The sequence below is a fragment of the Pleurodeles waltl genome, chromosome 6 (genome assembly GCF_031143425.1).
Source record: "Pleurodeles waltl isolate 20211129_DDA chromosome 6, aPleWal1.hap1.20221129, whole genome shotgun sequence".
Taxonomy (NCBI): Eukaryota; Metazoa; Chordata; class Amphibia; order Caudata; family Salamandridae; genus Pleurodeles; species Pleurodeles waltl.
In genome coordinates, this window is record NC_090445.1 from 1,612,587,023 (window position 1) to 1,612,603,835 (window position 16,813).

Sequence of the window (16,813 nt, forward strand, 5' to 3'; positions counted from 1 at the left end):
TTGCCGTGGCGGTAGGCGGTCAATACCGCCAATGTTGTAATGAGGGCCTAAGAGTGGGCTGCAGTTTGATCAATACTGAAATTGGCAGTGTTGAGCCATGTCTGAATAAGGGGGTTCTCTGCAACCAGTGAGAGGTGGCCTGATGACTACTCTTCGTTCTGGAAAGTTTCTGTTCACTGTCAAAGACAGCAAGTGTGGATAGTAAATTGTAAAGTTGGATCGGTAGGATCTACCATGGCATAGAACAGGAGTACATCTGGCTGTGACAGTGTCCTGATGAAGATGTTGCTAGCCTTACGTATGGTGGCGGGGGAATGGCAGTTATGATTGGTTCTTTGGGAAAGGTAGCATTACATACAAAATTGTACCTGGTCATGACAACTGAGTTGTGAGTATCAGACTGTGCATTTCAAAGTCTAACAATGGCAGAAGTTCTAGATTACATCAAGGGTTTTCTGTTATGAATTAGGGCCTGATTACAACTTTGGCGGAGGGGATTAATCCGTACCAAATGTGACGGATATCCCGCCCACCATATTACGAGTCCATTGTATCCTATGGAACTCGTAATACGGTGGGCAGGATATCCATCACATTTGGGACGGATTAACCCCCTCTGCCAAAGTTGTAGTCAGGCCCTTAGTGTCAATTAAAATCATGAGAGCAATTCTTTATTTTTTTGTGGCATCATGGAGTATTTGATGTCATAAACAGCCACGACCTGCTAGTAAGTCTTTTACTTTGCTCATTCATGCGTAGCTTGTGCATTCCTGTTAAGGATGTATCAATGGTATGTGGTGGTTATGGAGACAATATAAGTTAAATTGCAACTATTGGTGAGTTAGGAGGTCACTGAACCTGAATAGGGTGCAAAAAAAACTGATTCTAGGGGCTAGACTTTCAAACGCCATTGTATGTGGCAGAGGAATTGACATGTAAGATGTTTTCCATCGTGTTAATTTCCTAACTCCCACAGCTGTCATGCAGATTCCAAAAGTGAATTTAGTGGTACAGGTTATAGGTCATTGATTTTAAACAGGAAATTCTTGATAGGTGTTGCTTTATCTTGTGGTGCTGCACACTGTCAGCATTTCTCCATCATTGTGAGAATGGACCACTGCAACTGGACACTGTAGCCTCAGGCTTGCAGCATAGCTCACCTACAGATGTGTTGCTTTGGTATATTTTCAGATGTTTGGACAATTCCAGATCTTTACATTCCTCATCAATGTGGTTTTTTCAGTTTTCCTTCAAGATTTGTGCATGTTTGTGGGCATAGAAAGCCACTGACCTTGGAGCCTATGCCTCTCTGGTTACGAGTGTTTACATAAAGGCGTTGGAATGCACACCTGAATATTTTCTCAGCAGGAGGGAGATAGGTGTTCCCTTCTCCAAATATCCATCTTGAAGAAAGGGCCAGTTATTCTGTGCCCCAGCCACCTGAGGGCATTCGTTTAGGTTGTAGTGGATTAATGCAAGTGGTCCCTTGGCCCCTGACTCTAGCCTTCTCATGCTTAAATCTGCAGACAGATGTCTGTGACTGACAAGAAGGGTATTTAAAGGTCTGAATTCCGCCTCCTGTTGAACTAATCTCATCTCCACGATGCAAATCTTCACATCAGACACTCAAGTGAGGAACTTAACCAGTTCCCTGATCTGCCAGGTTGCTCTCTATAACTCAGCAGATGTTGCACCTTCCCTGGAGCAGCCAAATTAATATGTGTGGTAGAAGCAACGGGAATAGGACCTGGTGGGTTGCATGCACACTTTTCACTTCAGTAAACATTTCACTGTCATAAATCCCACCTTTTGCCCTTCTGCTTTCTTTGCTGCCAAGACACCGACACCCACCTTATGTGGGGAGTGCAACAGTCAGACAGGATGGGAATCCATGTTTTAAAAAAATTAAGAAGTTGAGTCAAGCATACAAGGGACTCTAAAAAACACATTAAAAATACGGGCCACATTGGAGGTGGTCTCCATTACCATGAGATAGCTTAATTTCCAAATCTCAGCCTATTCCTACCCACACAGCCCATTCCCACACACACAGGATGGAGTGTGGGGTGATGCCAAAAAAAACCACCTTAATGTGCAGTATTACAGGCCACACATCCAGTCTTCCCATTCTTGCCCATTTGAGAGTAACCTCACAAAAGGGAAAAACGGGTTACAGCTTTGCTTTGCATACACAAGGTCTGGCTTTTGAGAGAACTTAGAGCTCTTTAGTGACCAAAGGAGTAGATGTGATGGTTATACCCAAAACTTGTGAAGCAGTATCTTTGCTGCTCTGCTGCAAATTACTTGCTACACAAGAGGCATTGCTTACTGGTGATGTTTTGTTTTTGGAAAAGGATGCACAATTCCATCATTCAGTCATTCTTATGTTGGCAGGATTGGTGGAAGTTGCCTGCTTATGCCCAGCAGTGTTTGAGTGGCAGGTGGTTTAGTGTGTGGGGTCCTTGGGGATTATCAGAAAGGGAGAGTATGAAGTGACCCGGGAGCGCCATATGCATGGCTCCTTACTGTTTTCTGTTGTTGGGGTCTGTGGTGGCCCCTACGTCTGAGATCCCTTTTGTGGTTCTTTGATGGCAGAAAGGGTTTGCATGGCCTGCTGATACTTTGCTGGCATCGGGAGGTTGGAGAACCAGTGTGTATGGTTTCCGTGGCCTGGCTGGTGACTCTGTGCAAGTTCATGAAAGGGTTGTGTGACCTGAATGCTATAGGTATCCTACTGATGAGATCTGTTCCCTTTCACACTTTCTTTTGACTTCCTTACCTTTTTCAACCTTTACCTCCAGGGAGACAAAGAGTACACCAAAGAGCAGTATGCCTCCTCCTTAATTTTTCAGAACTAGAGTGTGCAAACTTATTTTAATAAGTGGTAATGGTGTGGTAAAATGAAACTACAGAGCAACAAGTCTATGGGGGTCATTACGACCTCGGCGGTCTTCCTAGAAGACCGCCGAGGCCACGGAAGACAGAATACCGCCATTGCCGGCGGTATTCCTGCCTCCCTATTATGACATTTCCGCTGGGTCAGCGGACGGTAACAGTGTTACCGTCCGCTGGCCCAGCGGAAATGTCACATCAACATTGCTGGTGGCTCGTAATAGAGCCGGCGGCAATGCTGATGTGCAGCGGGTGCAGTAGCACCCGTCGCGCATTTCACTGCCCGAAATTCGGGCAGTGAAATGCGAGATGGGGCTATGCCTGGGGGCCCCTGCACTGCCCATGCCAAGTGCATGGGCAGTGCAGGGGCCCCCAGGGCACCCCAAGTCCCCTTACCGCCAGCTTTTCCATGGCGGTGTTTACCGTCATGGACAGGCTGGCGGTCGGGGACTCATAATCCCAGACCTGGCGGTAAAGTGGAGGGGCCGGCGGTATGGCCGTGGCTTTTGCGCCACGGTCATAATTGCTGGCGGGACACCGCCAGCCTGTTGGCGGTGTTCCCGCCACCTTACCGCCGGCTGCCAGGGTCAAAATGACCCCCTATCTGTGTTACATAGTAAAATGGTAGTGGCTTACTGGAAATATCAACTAGATTTGGTGGAACAATATTCTTTCTTTGTCAGATTTACCAGGTCAAAGACGTACTGCCAGAGGATTCCAAATGCGTTTGACAAACAACACAGATGTGGCACCTATCTAAACCAGTCCCTAGGCATGACAGAAACAGCTGGAACTGTGACAACTCCCTCTGGCAGGCTCCAATAATGGGATAACCAGTGGAACCTCAGATATGTGGTAACTATTAGCCATTAGCCACTGGATCAAACAGCACATGATTGGCAAGGAAGGGGTACAACTGGTTCCTGGACAAGAGCTGAACCGATCAACCATGTCATGGCTGTTTTGTTTCTGGCTGAGTGGTATGCATTAAAGGTGGGCTACCAATTAAAAGGCCTGAGGCTAAGATGATTTTATATTTGGTGTCTGCAACTGGCCATATACCAGAATTAAACAAATAACACTTAAATATGAGCCAAACACCACTTTCAAGACTCTGCTGCATTCCAGAGGCTAAGGGTAGCTTTTGGTTCAGTGTCTGTGATTGGACAAACAAAATCCTGTGCACCATTCCTGAATCCTGGAACAAAGAAAAAGCAAAGGGAGTTTCAAATAACTTTTCTCGAATTCTTTCACTTGTCTGCATAGCATTTTGCCCAGATTGGAAGGCCCATATGTACTCATATAATTTGTCTGTTCATGTTAAAGAAACTTCTCAAACTTCTCATTGTGTCATTAATAAAATATTGTTTTGGTTACATAACTCACGTTTGGTGTCATTAACTTCACCTATATTGTAATCTTCTACAAGATTACTTTGAAGAATACGTATCTGAGAGACTATCTGGCAAATATAAACATTTTTCTGGAAGAAGAAACGTAATCTTCGATTCATGAGGTGCTGTCAATACTGAGCATATTCAGTTGAGGATGACTGTTAAAGATTAGCAAAACCAAGAGGTAATGTATTTCTCTCCTGTGAAAGGGCCAGCTTAGTTTTCTTGGAAAGTGCTCCTAAAATGGATGTTGTGCACAGTTCAGAAATACAGGTGATTAAGAAAAATTAGTAACATTTTAAAATAATTTACTCTGGAAGACAGGAAAGTAAGTTATTATCGTTATGCATAAAAAGAATGTTTAATCATAGTTTCCTCAGTAATGCCGAACTACATCATGGGAAATTCTGTGGTTTCAATGCAACACATTCATCATTTATTTATTTATACATTTCCGTATTTGTTTATTCATGGATGAGTTTTCTAAAGCACTAGATATTTTGCCTTTCAGCCACTACAGAGAACTACATAGAAGAGGAGCCCTTTTAAGTGAAGAAAAAGGAGAAAAATTATTTGTATCTACAGTTATTCAGAATTGATATCTTTTATAGAGTCACATGCTTGATTTACTCTCTGATGTCGTAACTGTAAATCTCAGGGCAGCAAATAACAATGAAAACAGCTACATACAACCTGCAGGCAATCGACCTCATTACGTGACCAGAACCCTGCCCAATGAGTGGAGGGGCTCAGAATTCAAAGCCTCCTCACAGACACCAAGGCTCATATTTATGCTTTTTTAGCGCCGCATTTGCGCTGCTTTTTGATGCAAAAACGGCGCTAACTTAAAATACAATTGCCCAAATGTCCGATTTTCATAGCTCATTTAAATTAACTACTGGTAGCCTCATGATGAGAAAGGAGTATGCTCGCTGTGAACCTATGAAAGACAAGATTGGTTGATGGTTTCCTCCTGACAGGCTTCTTCTACGTTGTTGTGGGATTGTGACTGCAGGTTGTTTCCCGGCCTGTAGGAATGAAAATTGACAGATCTTCCCAAATGATAAGCACCCCCACTGACCACAAGGCTGGTGCCATCAGTTAATATTAGTAATGGTTCTTCTGAAGGTCAGTGTTTCTGTCAGTTTTTATTGCTTGCAGAGTATTATCCATATGTTTCTCAAACATGGGCTGGCCATTAAATGGCATGTGGTGCACCCTGGGCTGAAAGAATGTACTATGTACCAGAAACTCAATGTTAACACTGCACCTGCATCCGGTTGGCAAAACCCAGTACTAGAAGCACCAAGCCATGCATCTATAATTGGTGATGCATTTAAAAGTGATGATACACCATAGGCATATTCTGTATAAAGCCATGCAACAACTTCCTGTAATATTATGACAATATAGCTCTAGCATTTGCTATTTTCACTGAAGTGTTTACAAAAAGATTAATACTTTTGCCTGTTGTATCCAGGTGCTTGCAGTCATGGGCCACACAAAGGTGCAGCTAGATTCGTTATCATCTTTGTGCTGCTGAAGATATCGTGCAACAGGTTTAATTTGATCTAACAAGCAGGCTGGAAATGAAATTAGGGCCTTATCCTTTTCTCAAGGCGAGCTATCAAGGCTGTGTCTGTGGGCGGATTCCTCATGCAGGACAAACCTAAGATGAGAATATACCTTATTGGTCACCTTGATTTCTTTATAAAGGCAAATAAGAAGAAAGTGTTTTCCATACGGTATCGAAGACTGAGGCCCTTATTACGAGTCTGGCGGTCCTGGTGGTGGTAGGAATGCCGTCAAAGCAGCATCCGGCCTCCACATTATGACTGTGGCAGAGCCCCCACGGTCCGACCGCCGGCACCACCAGATTGCCGCCATTCGACAGCCTGGCAGTGCCAGCGGTTTTAATCCGCCGGGGCAGCGCCACCGCAGTGCAAAGGCTGGTGGAGACGGGGTGCCAGGATCCCCAGGGGGGCCCCTGCACTACCCACGCATTTGGCATGGGCAGTGCAGGTGCCCCATGGTCAGCCATGTCGTGCTTTTCACAGCCTGAATTATAGGCAGTGAAAAGCGCGACAGGTGCTGTCGCACCCGACACTTCAACATTGCCGCCAGCTCTATTACAAGCCGGCATCAATGTTGTGGTGAGTTTACCGCTGGGCCAGTAGGAAACTTGTAACAGGGCCAGCGGGCAGAAAACCAGAGTGGCAGTTTTCTGGCCAAAAGGGTTTGGCAGACGGCCTCCGCCACCCGCCAAACTCATAATAAGGCCTGAATTTTTGTGATGTCCTATTAATCAGTGAATAGAACTTATGAATATCGTCTGGTGGAGAATCATTAGGCTGAGCAAGTATCTTCAGCTAGAGCATAACTATCCGTGCTCTGCTGATCGTCATGCATGTCATCTACTTGTACTTGGCTGGAGTCATCATCACTGGCATTGGAGGCTGCATCAGGGATGGGTTCGCCAGGTGGCTGAGGAGCTCTCGCTTTATCAGACACTACTATAGTGGATAGTGTAATAAAATAGATGAAGGTGCCCCCAGTGGTTGAGGATGAGGCAGCAAATCCATTGGGATGCCTGTGGACTGATGACAGTCCGATCTGGGGATATTCTGTTTTAATAAACCCTGTTTCATGGAATCCACAAATTAGACAGCACCTGCACCATATTCATTTTTGGGAAGCCCAGAGACTTTATATAAGATTAGTATCCATCATAACACTGAGATTCTTGATTAACAAGTCCTCCTTCTTCTTCAGAGTCCCTTGGTACATACAGTATGCCAAATCATGATGGCTTTCCACCTGTGAATCATCATCAGATCATCCATTATCTTCATCTGGCTAGATTAGGTTGCCTTCTTCGTTGACATAGTCACCAAATTCACTGTCACTGTGCCAAGATAAAGTACCATCCAAAGGCTGCATAGACAGCTAGCATAATCCTTGCTTGCGAGACAAGCAATAGTAATGGTGCTGTTGTTGAAACAGGAGTTTGGGTATGCCCAAAGTTTGTGTTGTTGTGACTGTTGTCAACAAAACTGGCATCATTTAAATTGCCGTTGATAGCGTCATGTCAAGTTCGTTGTTGACAGTGCGCAATCATCATCGATGAGACTTGATGATGCAGTCATTGTTGACAGTGTGGCTTTTGTCAATGGGATGTCTTCATCAATGGGACCATCTTCATTGAGAGGATGCTTTACATTGGCAGATGCTATTCATTGATACTCCTCATCAATTGTGTAGGCTTTGTCAACAGTCCATGCTTTGACAAAGTAATTGACTTCTTTGACAGAACATTTGCTGTAATGGTGTTCTATCCTCATCATTGGTAGCGGTTTATGCAAAGTTTGTTTACGTTTGTCCATTGCCGCAGAGGTCACTGGAGATGGTGTATTTGTCTTTGGTGCCAACGGAGATGAACCACACTAGAATACCGTTTTGGTCAGGGTTTATCTGATATAGCACCACCTGAACCAAAGGTCTACATCTTCAAAGCAGATGAAGGTGGCTTTTGGGTGGGGGTCAGCTGCAACTCTGAAGAAGAACCTGTCCCTAAATCCTTAGACTGGCCACTACTATCTTGCAATTCTTTGCCTTAGAATGAGGATGTGAAGTCACATTCTTCACTGAAACCCATCCTGGGGAGTCACCATTTGAGGCACAGAGATGGTGCTCTCCCTTTCATCAAGGGATTTCCCCCTAAGTGTTCCACAGATGGTACAGTTTTTGGAAAGATGTCCAGACTTATGGAAACAGTAAATGCACTTTTTATGAAGGACTCTTTAAAAAAAAGTTCCTCACCCGGCACACAGAACATGGCTTGAAAAAAGATGTAGAATGATATTGAGTCACAGTCATGGTAGCTAGAAATAAAAAAAAAATTGCCCCGTGCTCAGCATCCCACTCACAAAATGAAGAATAAAATGCTTAATTTCTTTTGCTGCAGGTGAAATGAAATATCAACCACAAAAGATCATAAAATAATCAGATTGTGAAGGAGAGTTTAGTGCTGAGGATTCCCTGCTGTCGGTAGAAGATGTGATAGTTAGTGCCTTTGAAGAGGGTTAGAACTCTAAGCCCTTCCAACTCACTGGCCATGGTTCAGGTCATTTAATTAGCTTGAGTGGCTGCAAGTAACTTATTTGTAATGATATTTGCATTGACTACTGAGATTACCCAGCCTGACAGCAAGGCGTAACTTAAGGAGGTGGTTCTATGAAAGATCCAAAGCTGAAGAAGACAGAGGTCAACTAAGTACACATTTGGCATTACTCTTTTGCTGCATCTGTCAGCACCAACAGTCAGACTAAAGGATAGCCAAAGAGTTCTGTCTTCAAGAACTTCCTGAACAGAAGGTGGTTAGGTTCTGTCATATTCAGTTTCTGGTCCTGGACGCCAATGAATGCACATCCATATCTGAATGTTCATTTCCGGATACAGTGCTAATTTGCCAACTGCAGGTTTCAATCTAGAAGGGATTTAAATATGAGGCAATATGAGGCTATGCTTTACTCCAATTAATAGTGTGGATGGTGCAAATGATTTTGCATTTCATCTTGAATTCTAATGGAACCCAACAGGGGGCTTTCAGGACAGGTTTCACTTGGTTGCATTTCCAGAGTTTGGATGCATGATTCTCTAGCAATCTGTTTCTTAATATTTTTGGGACCCCACTAAAGATACCACGGTAATCGAGCTGGACCATAACTAGGGTTCTTCTCAACTCCACTTAGTGTTAGATTTACAGGATCTCCCTGAGCAAGTAAGGTGTACTTGCTGATGTATATGACTCTAATGACAGCCTCAGGCCCTCATTTCAACCCTGGCGGTCATGTGACCGTAGTACCGCCAACAGGCTGGTGGTACTACTCACCATATTTTGACTGTGGTGAAAGCGCCACGGTCATACCGCCGGGACCACGGTATACTGCCATGGCGGTCCCGGCGGTCGTAATCCGTCAGGGCAGCAAACCTGTCCATGGCAGTGAACACCGCCATGGAAAGGCTGGTGGTAAGGGGACTCGGCATGGGCAGTGCAGGGCCCCCCAGACACAGCCCCATCGTGCAATCCACTGCCCGAATTACAGGCAGTGGATTGCACGATGGGTGCTGCTGCACCCGCCGCACCGCCACATTGCCGCCGGCTCCATTAGGAGCCGGCAGCAATGTTATGGCGCTGCTCCCTACTGGGCCGGCGGGCGGAAACTCTATTTCCGCCCACCGGCCCAGCGGGGATGTCCAAATGCAGCCAGCAGGTTCCAGGCCGACTGGCGTTCAATATTGGTGGGCGGCGGAAGAGGCCATAAGTTTGTGGAACAAATGAAAGAACAGTGTTAAAGATTATCCTCGGGTTTCCTATGATATGAGGCATGGAAAGTGGGTGACAAAGGCTCTTGGGAAGCTTATCATAGTTAGACACTTCTACTTTCAGGATATCTGTTTTAGAGACATTTAGAGTTTTCTGTCAACAAGTCGAACAAGAGGTCTATGTATTCCATGATGTTCCATCAATCAGATCATGATTTTGGGATCATCAGCATACATTTGGAAATGTACCTGGTGATGTTCCAGCACGTGTCCTAGTGGAAGCACCCAAATGTTGAACAGTCAGGGTGAGGGTGAGAACTCCTCTGGGGCACCGCAATTAACTCTTCATATTTAGGATTTTACTGATTCAGTGCATGCTTAGGGCATCCCATGAAAAGGTGAGCTAGCTCCGCTCAGAGCCAAGCACCTGTTTTTATGCCTTTTCAATGTCTAAAGTGTATACATGTGAGCTGATAGTTCTCCTAGTTAGGGCATGATCTTCAGGTGTGTGTGTCACAGCTCGTAAACAGTGAACAGGATAGCCTCTTTCTATTTCTGAGCTGTTCTGTCTGAAAATCATGATCTAACTTTGTGATATTCTTAGATAAATGTCTGCAGTTTAGAAACATCAAAAACTTAAAACCAGGAGTCTTGGCCTTCTCTGATTCTGTGTGACTGTTCATGATACAGCCCCAGTTGTCTTCTGTAGCAGGGAACAAAGTGACTTTGCCGGTGGTAAGAAAGATCTTTCTGAGCACTGTAAAGTGCAGATTGCCGTTCTATGACATATGAATGAGTCCAAAGCAATGACTAAGTTGACTAGCATCCTTATTGAAAATGCCAAAGCATGAATTTAACCCAAATCCGAGGACTGCATGAGACATACCAGGAGATGGAGCTCTTGTGCCCTGACAATGAGGACAGGAGTCTGCACTCATTCTTGTCTCCTGCATCATAGGGTTGGGGCCTGGAAGATGATACTCTGTCCCTGCATAACACAAAAAGAGATGGGTGAGTGCATTGGGAAATTTGTATGGAAACTCTTATAGGCATGGGTGAGAAAAAAAGAGAGGGAAATTTAAGATGTCAAATATACAAGAATCAGAATAAGGAAAAGATAAGGATGTAATGGGAGGAAAAAGAAAATAGATATGAGAAAGCTTAGTTAGAAAAGTGAGGTAACAAGGATGGAGAGGACAGAAAAGGGATAGATAAGAGAAAATGTGGTAAAAATGACAGAAGCAAAACAAATTGGGAGACAACTGAAGGGAAAGCGGCAGACTGAGTGAAGAGACAAAGAGGGAAAAAGGAGTAAAAGAAAAATGAGGTAAGAGCAGTAACTCCAGGGAGAGTGTTGTCTTCTAAAAAGGACAAGTCTTGAAGGAAAGGATAATCCCTCATTGAGTGTCTCAAAACATAAAGTGCTTATCTCAAAGGAAGGTAACTTCTATTAGGAAAGAGATCAATGCAAGAGAACATTGATTAAGGTATAGTTCGTCCCATGGGAATACTCTCTGAATTCTCATGTATGTATTGTGCTACAAAAGGGCAGCATTTCCTATTCATTTTACTTTATGTAGCTTGAACTGCTTTTAAGTGGTATTTTTAGCTGCGTGTACTGTAAATGGATAGTTTTGTTTGGCAAATTGAAAACAAACAGTAGATGTAGCCTTTCCTGCACCACCTGTCCTTTAGTTTATTTTATTTTTTTAAACCTGAAAGAACTGTGTCCTGGGGTTTAGAACATTGATGGAGATATTTTACTTTGTATGTATATCAGAGAGAACTGGAAGTGTCTGTTGGAAACATCTCACCTGTGTAAGGCCCTGTGAAGCTAGAAGCATCACCCATTCTCTCTGTTGAGAGCCCATTGGCCCATTCGGGTTGAAACGTCTGACTGCGTGGCCGACGGAGCGAGTGATCTGAATCTAAAGCTGGAGAAATTGGCAGAATCAGAATAAGGAAATTGTCAATGCACAATGTTTTCTACCCTCCTATCAGAATTTTGAGAACACCATTTGACTTCTACTATGTCTAGATTCCATAAGCATTTTTTGTCATGTACTTTGGTGTTAGGAATACTACAACATCAGTCAGTCAATGCTCTTTATTTGATTATCAAAAATAATCATAAAAGAACAATCATCATGTTAAAAGTACAACACACATCCAATAAATAGAATATAAAAAATTACAATACTAAACTAAAATGTCCATGGAATTATGCTAACATATTGTATTTTCCCACAGAAAACATACAGCAGTATCGGCTGCCATACCAAAATAATGAACTGAAGGCGTACACTGAAGAAAGCCCAAAGTTTTTAAAATAGGTAATAAAAATTTGTGTAAAAAAAATTCATCATATTTACAGGATAAAGTAAAATGCATCAGTGTCTTAAGGAAGGTACCATGACAAGGGAAACAAGTATACATTTTGAAATAAACTGTCCCAATGGGAAACAGAGATTGCAACTGATAGAGCCCTGCTGGAACCTGGTCAAGAGTGACCTTTCCCAAACATTATTAACCTAGCAACAATAGGGTTTAGTACCCAGACAAGTCTCATACGTAAGGTAAACTCTCATGGATGGCTTCTTCAGTTCCTTCACATCTCTAGCAACAGATGCAAATCTCAGAAACTCCCCCTTAGTCCAGCTACCCTCCTTTTAATTCAGTAGATGTGGGGATAAAAACAACTCAAGCTGGTCCAAACTTTTGGCAGTGTTCCTAATTTAATTTAACCAGGGTATTTTAAGACCCAAATCACATAGTAGTATACCTAATACCTATTAGACCACAATCCACGGGAGAGGAAGTGCAAGCTTGATGTGATCTTCCACAGTTTAAACCGAATTCTTCGTGCAAAAAAATGGGGACTACTGGGCCCTATCCCAAGAAGGTGCTGACAAAAGTTCTTTTCTTCCTGTTGCACTCTGTTGCATTCCCTGTACCTTCTTCTAGAAGCCCCAAATGTTATAACATGTAGACACTTTAATGTGTACACCTCCAATAAGGGCAAGATTGGTTTACTGCTGACTCTAGATGTGAGCCCAAAAACATCCCCAATGAGTTAGTGAAGCATACACAGGGCTTCGAAATACAAGGTAAGTAGCTACCCCTAGAGTAAAAAGTTACTCCCCAATAAGAAAACTCATTAACCCGGCTAATCATTTATCCTTTCATCACCATGGGTTCAGGTTTACTCTAGGGCTCACCACACACCATGTACTGTGTTTTGGATACATTAATCTCTGAATACAGGTCGTTCATGCAGCTGACAAAAGCATCATAAAGGCTTTGTAAACCGTTAGGTGCATCATCGGCATGGAGTAAGGCACATATTTGCCTTTCACTGTTGGGAGATACTTTCTCTGGTAAACTAAAAAGGGGTACAAGCCACTAATATATAAAAGAAAGAAATGGGAGCTAGAACACACCTCTGATGAACTCCCCTAAAAAGATTAAAAGCTTTGGTGCACTCATCTTCCATGCCATACCTAACTGAGGCACTATCTCCCTCATGCAAAACCTGTAGAAGTTGGACTATCAGGTGAGGCAAGCACCACATATGTAAAAGTCCTCAGAGTTTTACCCTATCAAAGGTGCTACTGAGGTCCATAAATGCAAGGCATAAGGTTCCGTTTTTGACAATTGTGTATTTCCCTATTAGCAAATGTAGCTTCAACTACTGTTCTTGGTTCCCAAGGTCTTCCAGAAACCCATACTGCACAGTACTCATAAAGACATTTTCTTGGACCCAGTCCTCTTTTCTACTTAAGATAATGCACCCCACAATCTAGACCATTGAATCCAGTGATGATATAGGTCCATAACACTTGGGATCCTTTCTGTTACCTGTTTTGAACATGGGAACTATGCATGCAGTTCGCCATGAGGCAGGTAAACTTTACACTTCGGCTGCATTTAAAACATTAGTAATAATAAGGGCCCACAAGGGGATAGTCTCTTTCTAGAGATCCATTGATACAATGTTGGAAATGGGTGCCTTTTTTGGATGAGATATCCTCAATAGCTGTTACAACTTCTTCTAAATGGAATCTAATCTCCAAAGGGAAACGCAGTAACCACCTCAGCCTCTCAGTTTATTTCCATAGGAGTAAATCCAGGTGATTGTACCGACATTCAGGAGGAATAGTGAACACTAGCTCCTCTGTGGTCACAATGTTATAACTCCCTTTATTTACAATGTTCCAACATCTCATGGTGTCCTTCATTGTATATGCCTGAACAAGATTCTCCCACAATTCTGCCTTAATCACCACTTTCCTGTTTTAATAGCATGCTTATATTCTAATCTAGTCACAACCAATGATATATTATCCCTAAGTATACTTCTAAGTGCCATGCATAACCTCTTGTTTGCAGCTCTACATGAGCTGTATAACCAACCAGGACCGGGACGCCTTACAGGTCTGCGACTACCATTGATCAGGTTCTTCGTAGATCTATTCAGCTTCCGAGTGGCTAGCAGGATCTCGGATGGAGAAAAATTGTCCACCAGCAAATTATCCATAACCAGACCCCGGTTACATCCCATCAGGGCAGCCACAACAGACAGGATATTGGCTCTTCACCAACTAACCCTAAGCCCCTTATCCTTAACACCCAGATCCGTTGGCCCTGCAGGTTTGTGAGGACACTTGAAATCAGGTAAATGGAAAACCAACTCAATTGGGTTACGTAGGAGGCTGGCTCTTTATATAGTGGACCAAATAGAGGCGCACTGTGTAAAGAGTCCAAGCAAAACCCAGAGGAATTACAGAGGCACAAATGACAACCCAAATGCTCTCTTTTGTGGTACTATGGGCAAGTAGTTAGGTATATCAGAGGGAAGGGCTAAACAGATATTTCACACACAGAGGCAGTCAGCAACACACACACAAAATAAAGAAATCCAACACCGATTCATAAAAATAACACATACGTTTATATAAATGTTTATACCAAGATCATTGGAACCGGTGGGAACTTTTCAAGTTATGAATTTTTACAGTTTTCAAAAGTTGACAGTGCAATTTTTGGAGGGGTAATGTTATCCTATGGGTGAAACACATATACTGCATACAGGTACTTAGCAGCGACTTATAGGACCCATCTTATGGAGTTAAAGTAAGTGTAGAGCAAGGTCCAAGGCAGCATCAACAGGTCACTTTGGGAGGCATTAGGGCGTCCCTGTGCAGAGGTGCTGTTCAGTGTCGGGTGCCCAAATGTTATCCTACGGAAAAAGAAACAATATACTGCATTTGGGCACTGGGCAATGGCCTACAGGACTGTTCTTCTGGATTCACGGTAAGTATGGGGCAAGGTCCAAAGCGCACCAGCACCAACAGGTCACTTTGGGAGGCATTGAGGTGCCGAGGTGCAGAGGTGCTTTTCAGCCTCAGGTGCCCTAATGTTATCCTATCAGAAATAAACAGACACTGCATATGGGTACTTAGCAATGACTTACTAGACTTTTCTTCTGAACTTGAGGTGAGTATGTGGCAAGGTCCAAGGCCATACCAACAGTTCATCTTGAGGGGCTTTGGGGCGTCTGGGTGCACAATTGTGTTACTGCATCGAATATCCCATTCAGTTCAATAGAGATCGGTCCGGGGAGAAAGACGCTGCAAGCAGGGTCTTGGTGGCCAGTCCGGGGGGAACCCACAGGGGGGCTTTGCCCTTGAGATCGTCTTGCACATAGGGACACCAGTTGCCCACTTCTCCTCGGGCTTTGGGGCTCAGGTACAGTGGTGTCTTTTGGCATCGGATTCCGGTGCAGGGGATACTTGCGGGTGGAGGGGGCCTGTAAAAAGAGGCTGCAGGCGGTGTCGGGAAGTCCACTGTTGGCAAACCCTAGGTAGGCTTTGGCTTTAGAGGGCCTGGGGACTATGCTGGCACCTTTGGCCCACTTCATCTTGGGTAAGGGGGCACGGGTGCTGTCTGGTGTGGGGGTTTGGCGGTCCAGAGTCCTCTGGAGTCTTCTTTGATGCCTGCAGGGTACAGGGAAGCAACTCCACTACTCCACGGTAGATCCTGGTTACTACTCAAAATGCTGGTAATCTTCCCTGGCTTTTGGAGGCAGAACAGCTGCAGTACGAGTCATCTTTGGTGTAATTTGCAACCAAAACCCAGTTCCTACATGTTGTGATCACTGTGCTTGTGTTCCTTGACCCCATCCCCCACAGAAACGAGCTGACACAGAAAAGGAAAATCGATCACTATGCCTGAACCCCTGCCTACGAAGGCAGGTGTGTTTGGACAGGTCACTCACCTGCTCAATTGTGTTAATCAGACCAAAATTTAAAAGGGCATCTAAGAGTTTCACCCCTCTGAGATCTACACCCTGGTCAAATAAATAATTATTACCCTTCACTTCAAATGGATCTAACAAACTGGTATTAACCTAGCACTGGATGTACTAGCAGATCTGTGTTTAGGAGTGGGTAAAACTGAAAATAGGACATTAATTTGGCAACCTAGTTACCACACTGGGTCGCAGAAATTAATAACAAAAAAATGAAACTTATTAAGAAGAATGACCCATACAATTGAAATCCCTTGATGCCTACATACAACTTGGGTAGCCTTATGTATCTTCGCAATGCAAACCAAGGTCACCAGCCATCCCGCCCCAACCCCCCCACACCTCCTCCAAACCCCACTACCCTGACTCTTCACCCAGGAACATCAATGGCAGGAATAGAAAAACTGGCATAACCATCCCATACAATATCTCCAGAGGTCCATGTCTCCTACATCATCTCTATATCAGACTGAGAGATATATTCTGTCCAAACCTCATCAAGAAGCTTGGTTTCAAACCCTGCAACATTACAGCATACAGGATGGAACAAAGAGTCTGCCCCACTAGTGATATCCAATGGTGTAGAACTTCCAACAGCGCTGTCTGGAGTAAACAAAGTCACTTGGGCTTCTGAGGCAGTACAAATAGGTGGATGTCAGTCAGTATCCTCTGAGCCTGATAGGGCAGAAAACCTCTTGCTGGTCATAAAAAGAGGTTGTCCAACATGGTGGCACACTCTCCACCTTGGGTTTTAATTGTTTGTAAAAAAAGAAAAAACACACAGTTACCAAATTAATGCTATTAGACAACTGACATTGTTTACTAGAAAAAAATCAAGTGATGGTCTAACCTTGTATAGTGGCAATTAATAACATTACAATCCCCTTTGAAC

At 43.8% G+C, this 16,813-nt stretch overlaps 1 protein-coding gene across 4 annotated transcripts in view; it reads right to left on the reverse strand.

Annotated features, from left to right (window-relative positions):
* AKNA (AT-hook transcription factor) overlaps positions 1-16,813 on the reverse strand; it is a 279,571-nt gene that overhangs the window by 32,142 nt on the left and 230,616 nt on the right. For all 4 annotated transcript variants that reach the window (XM_069241503.1, XM_069241504.1, XM_069241505.1 and 1 more), the window contains exons 19-20: positions 11,426-11,545; positions 10,498-10,599 (exon numbers count right to left, since the gene is read on the reverse strand). In XM_069241503.1, coding sequence (XP_069097604.1) covers positions 10,498-10,599; positions 11,426-11,545 — 222 coding nt within the window. The remainder of the gene's footprint in view (positions 1-10,497; positions 10,600-11,425; positions 11,546-16,813) is intronic.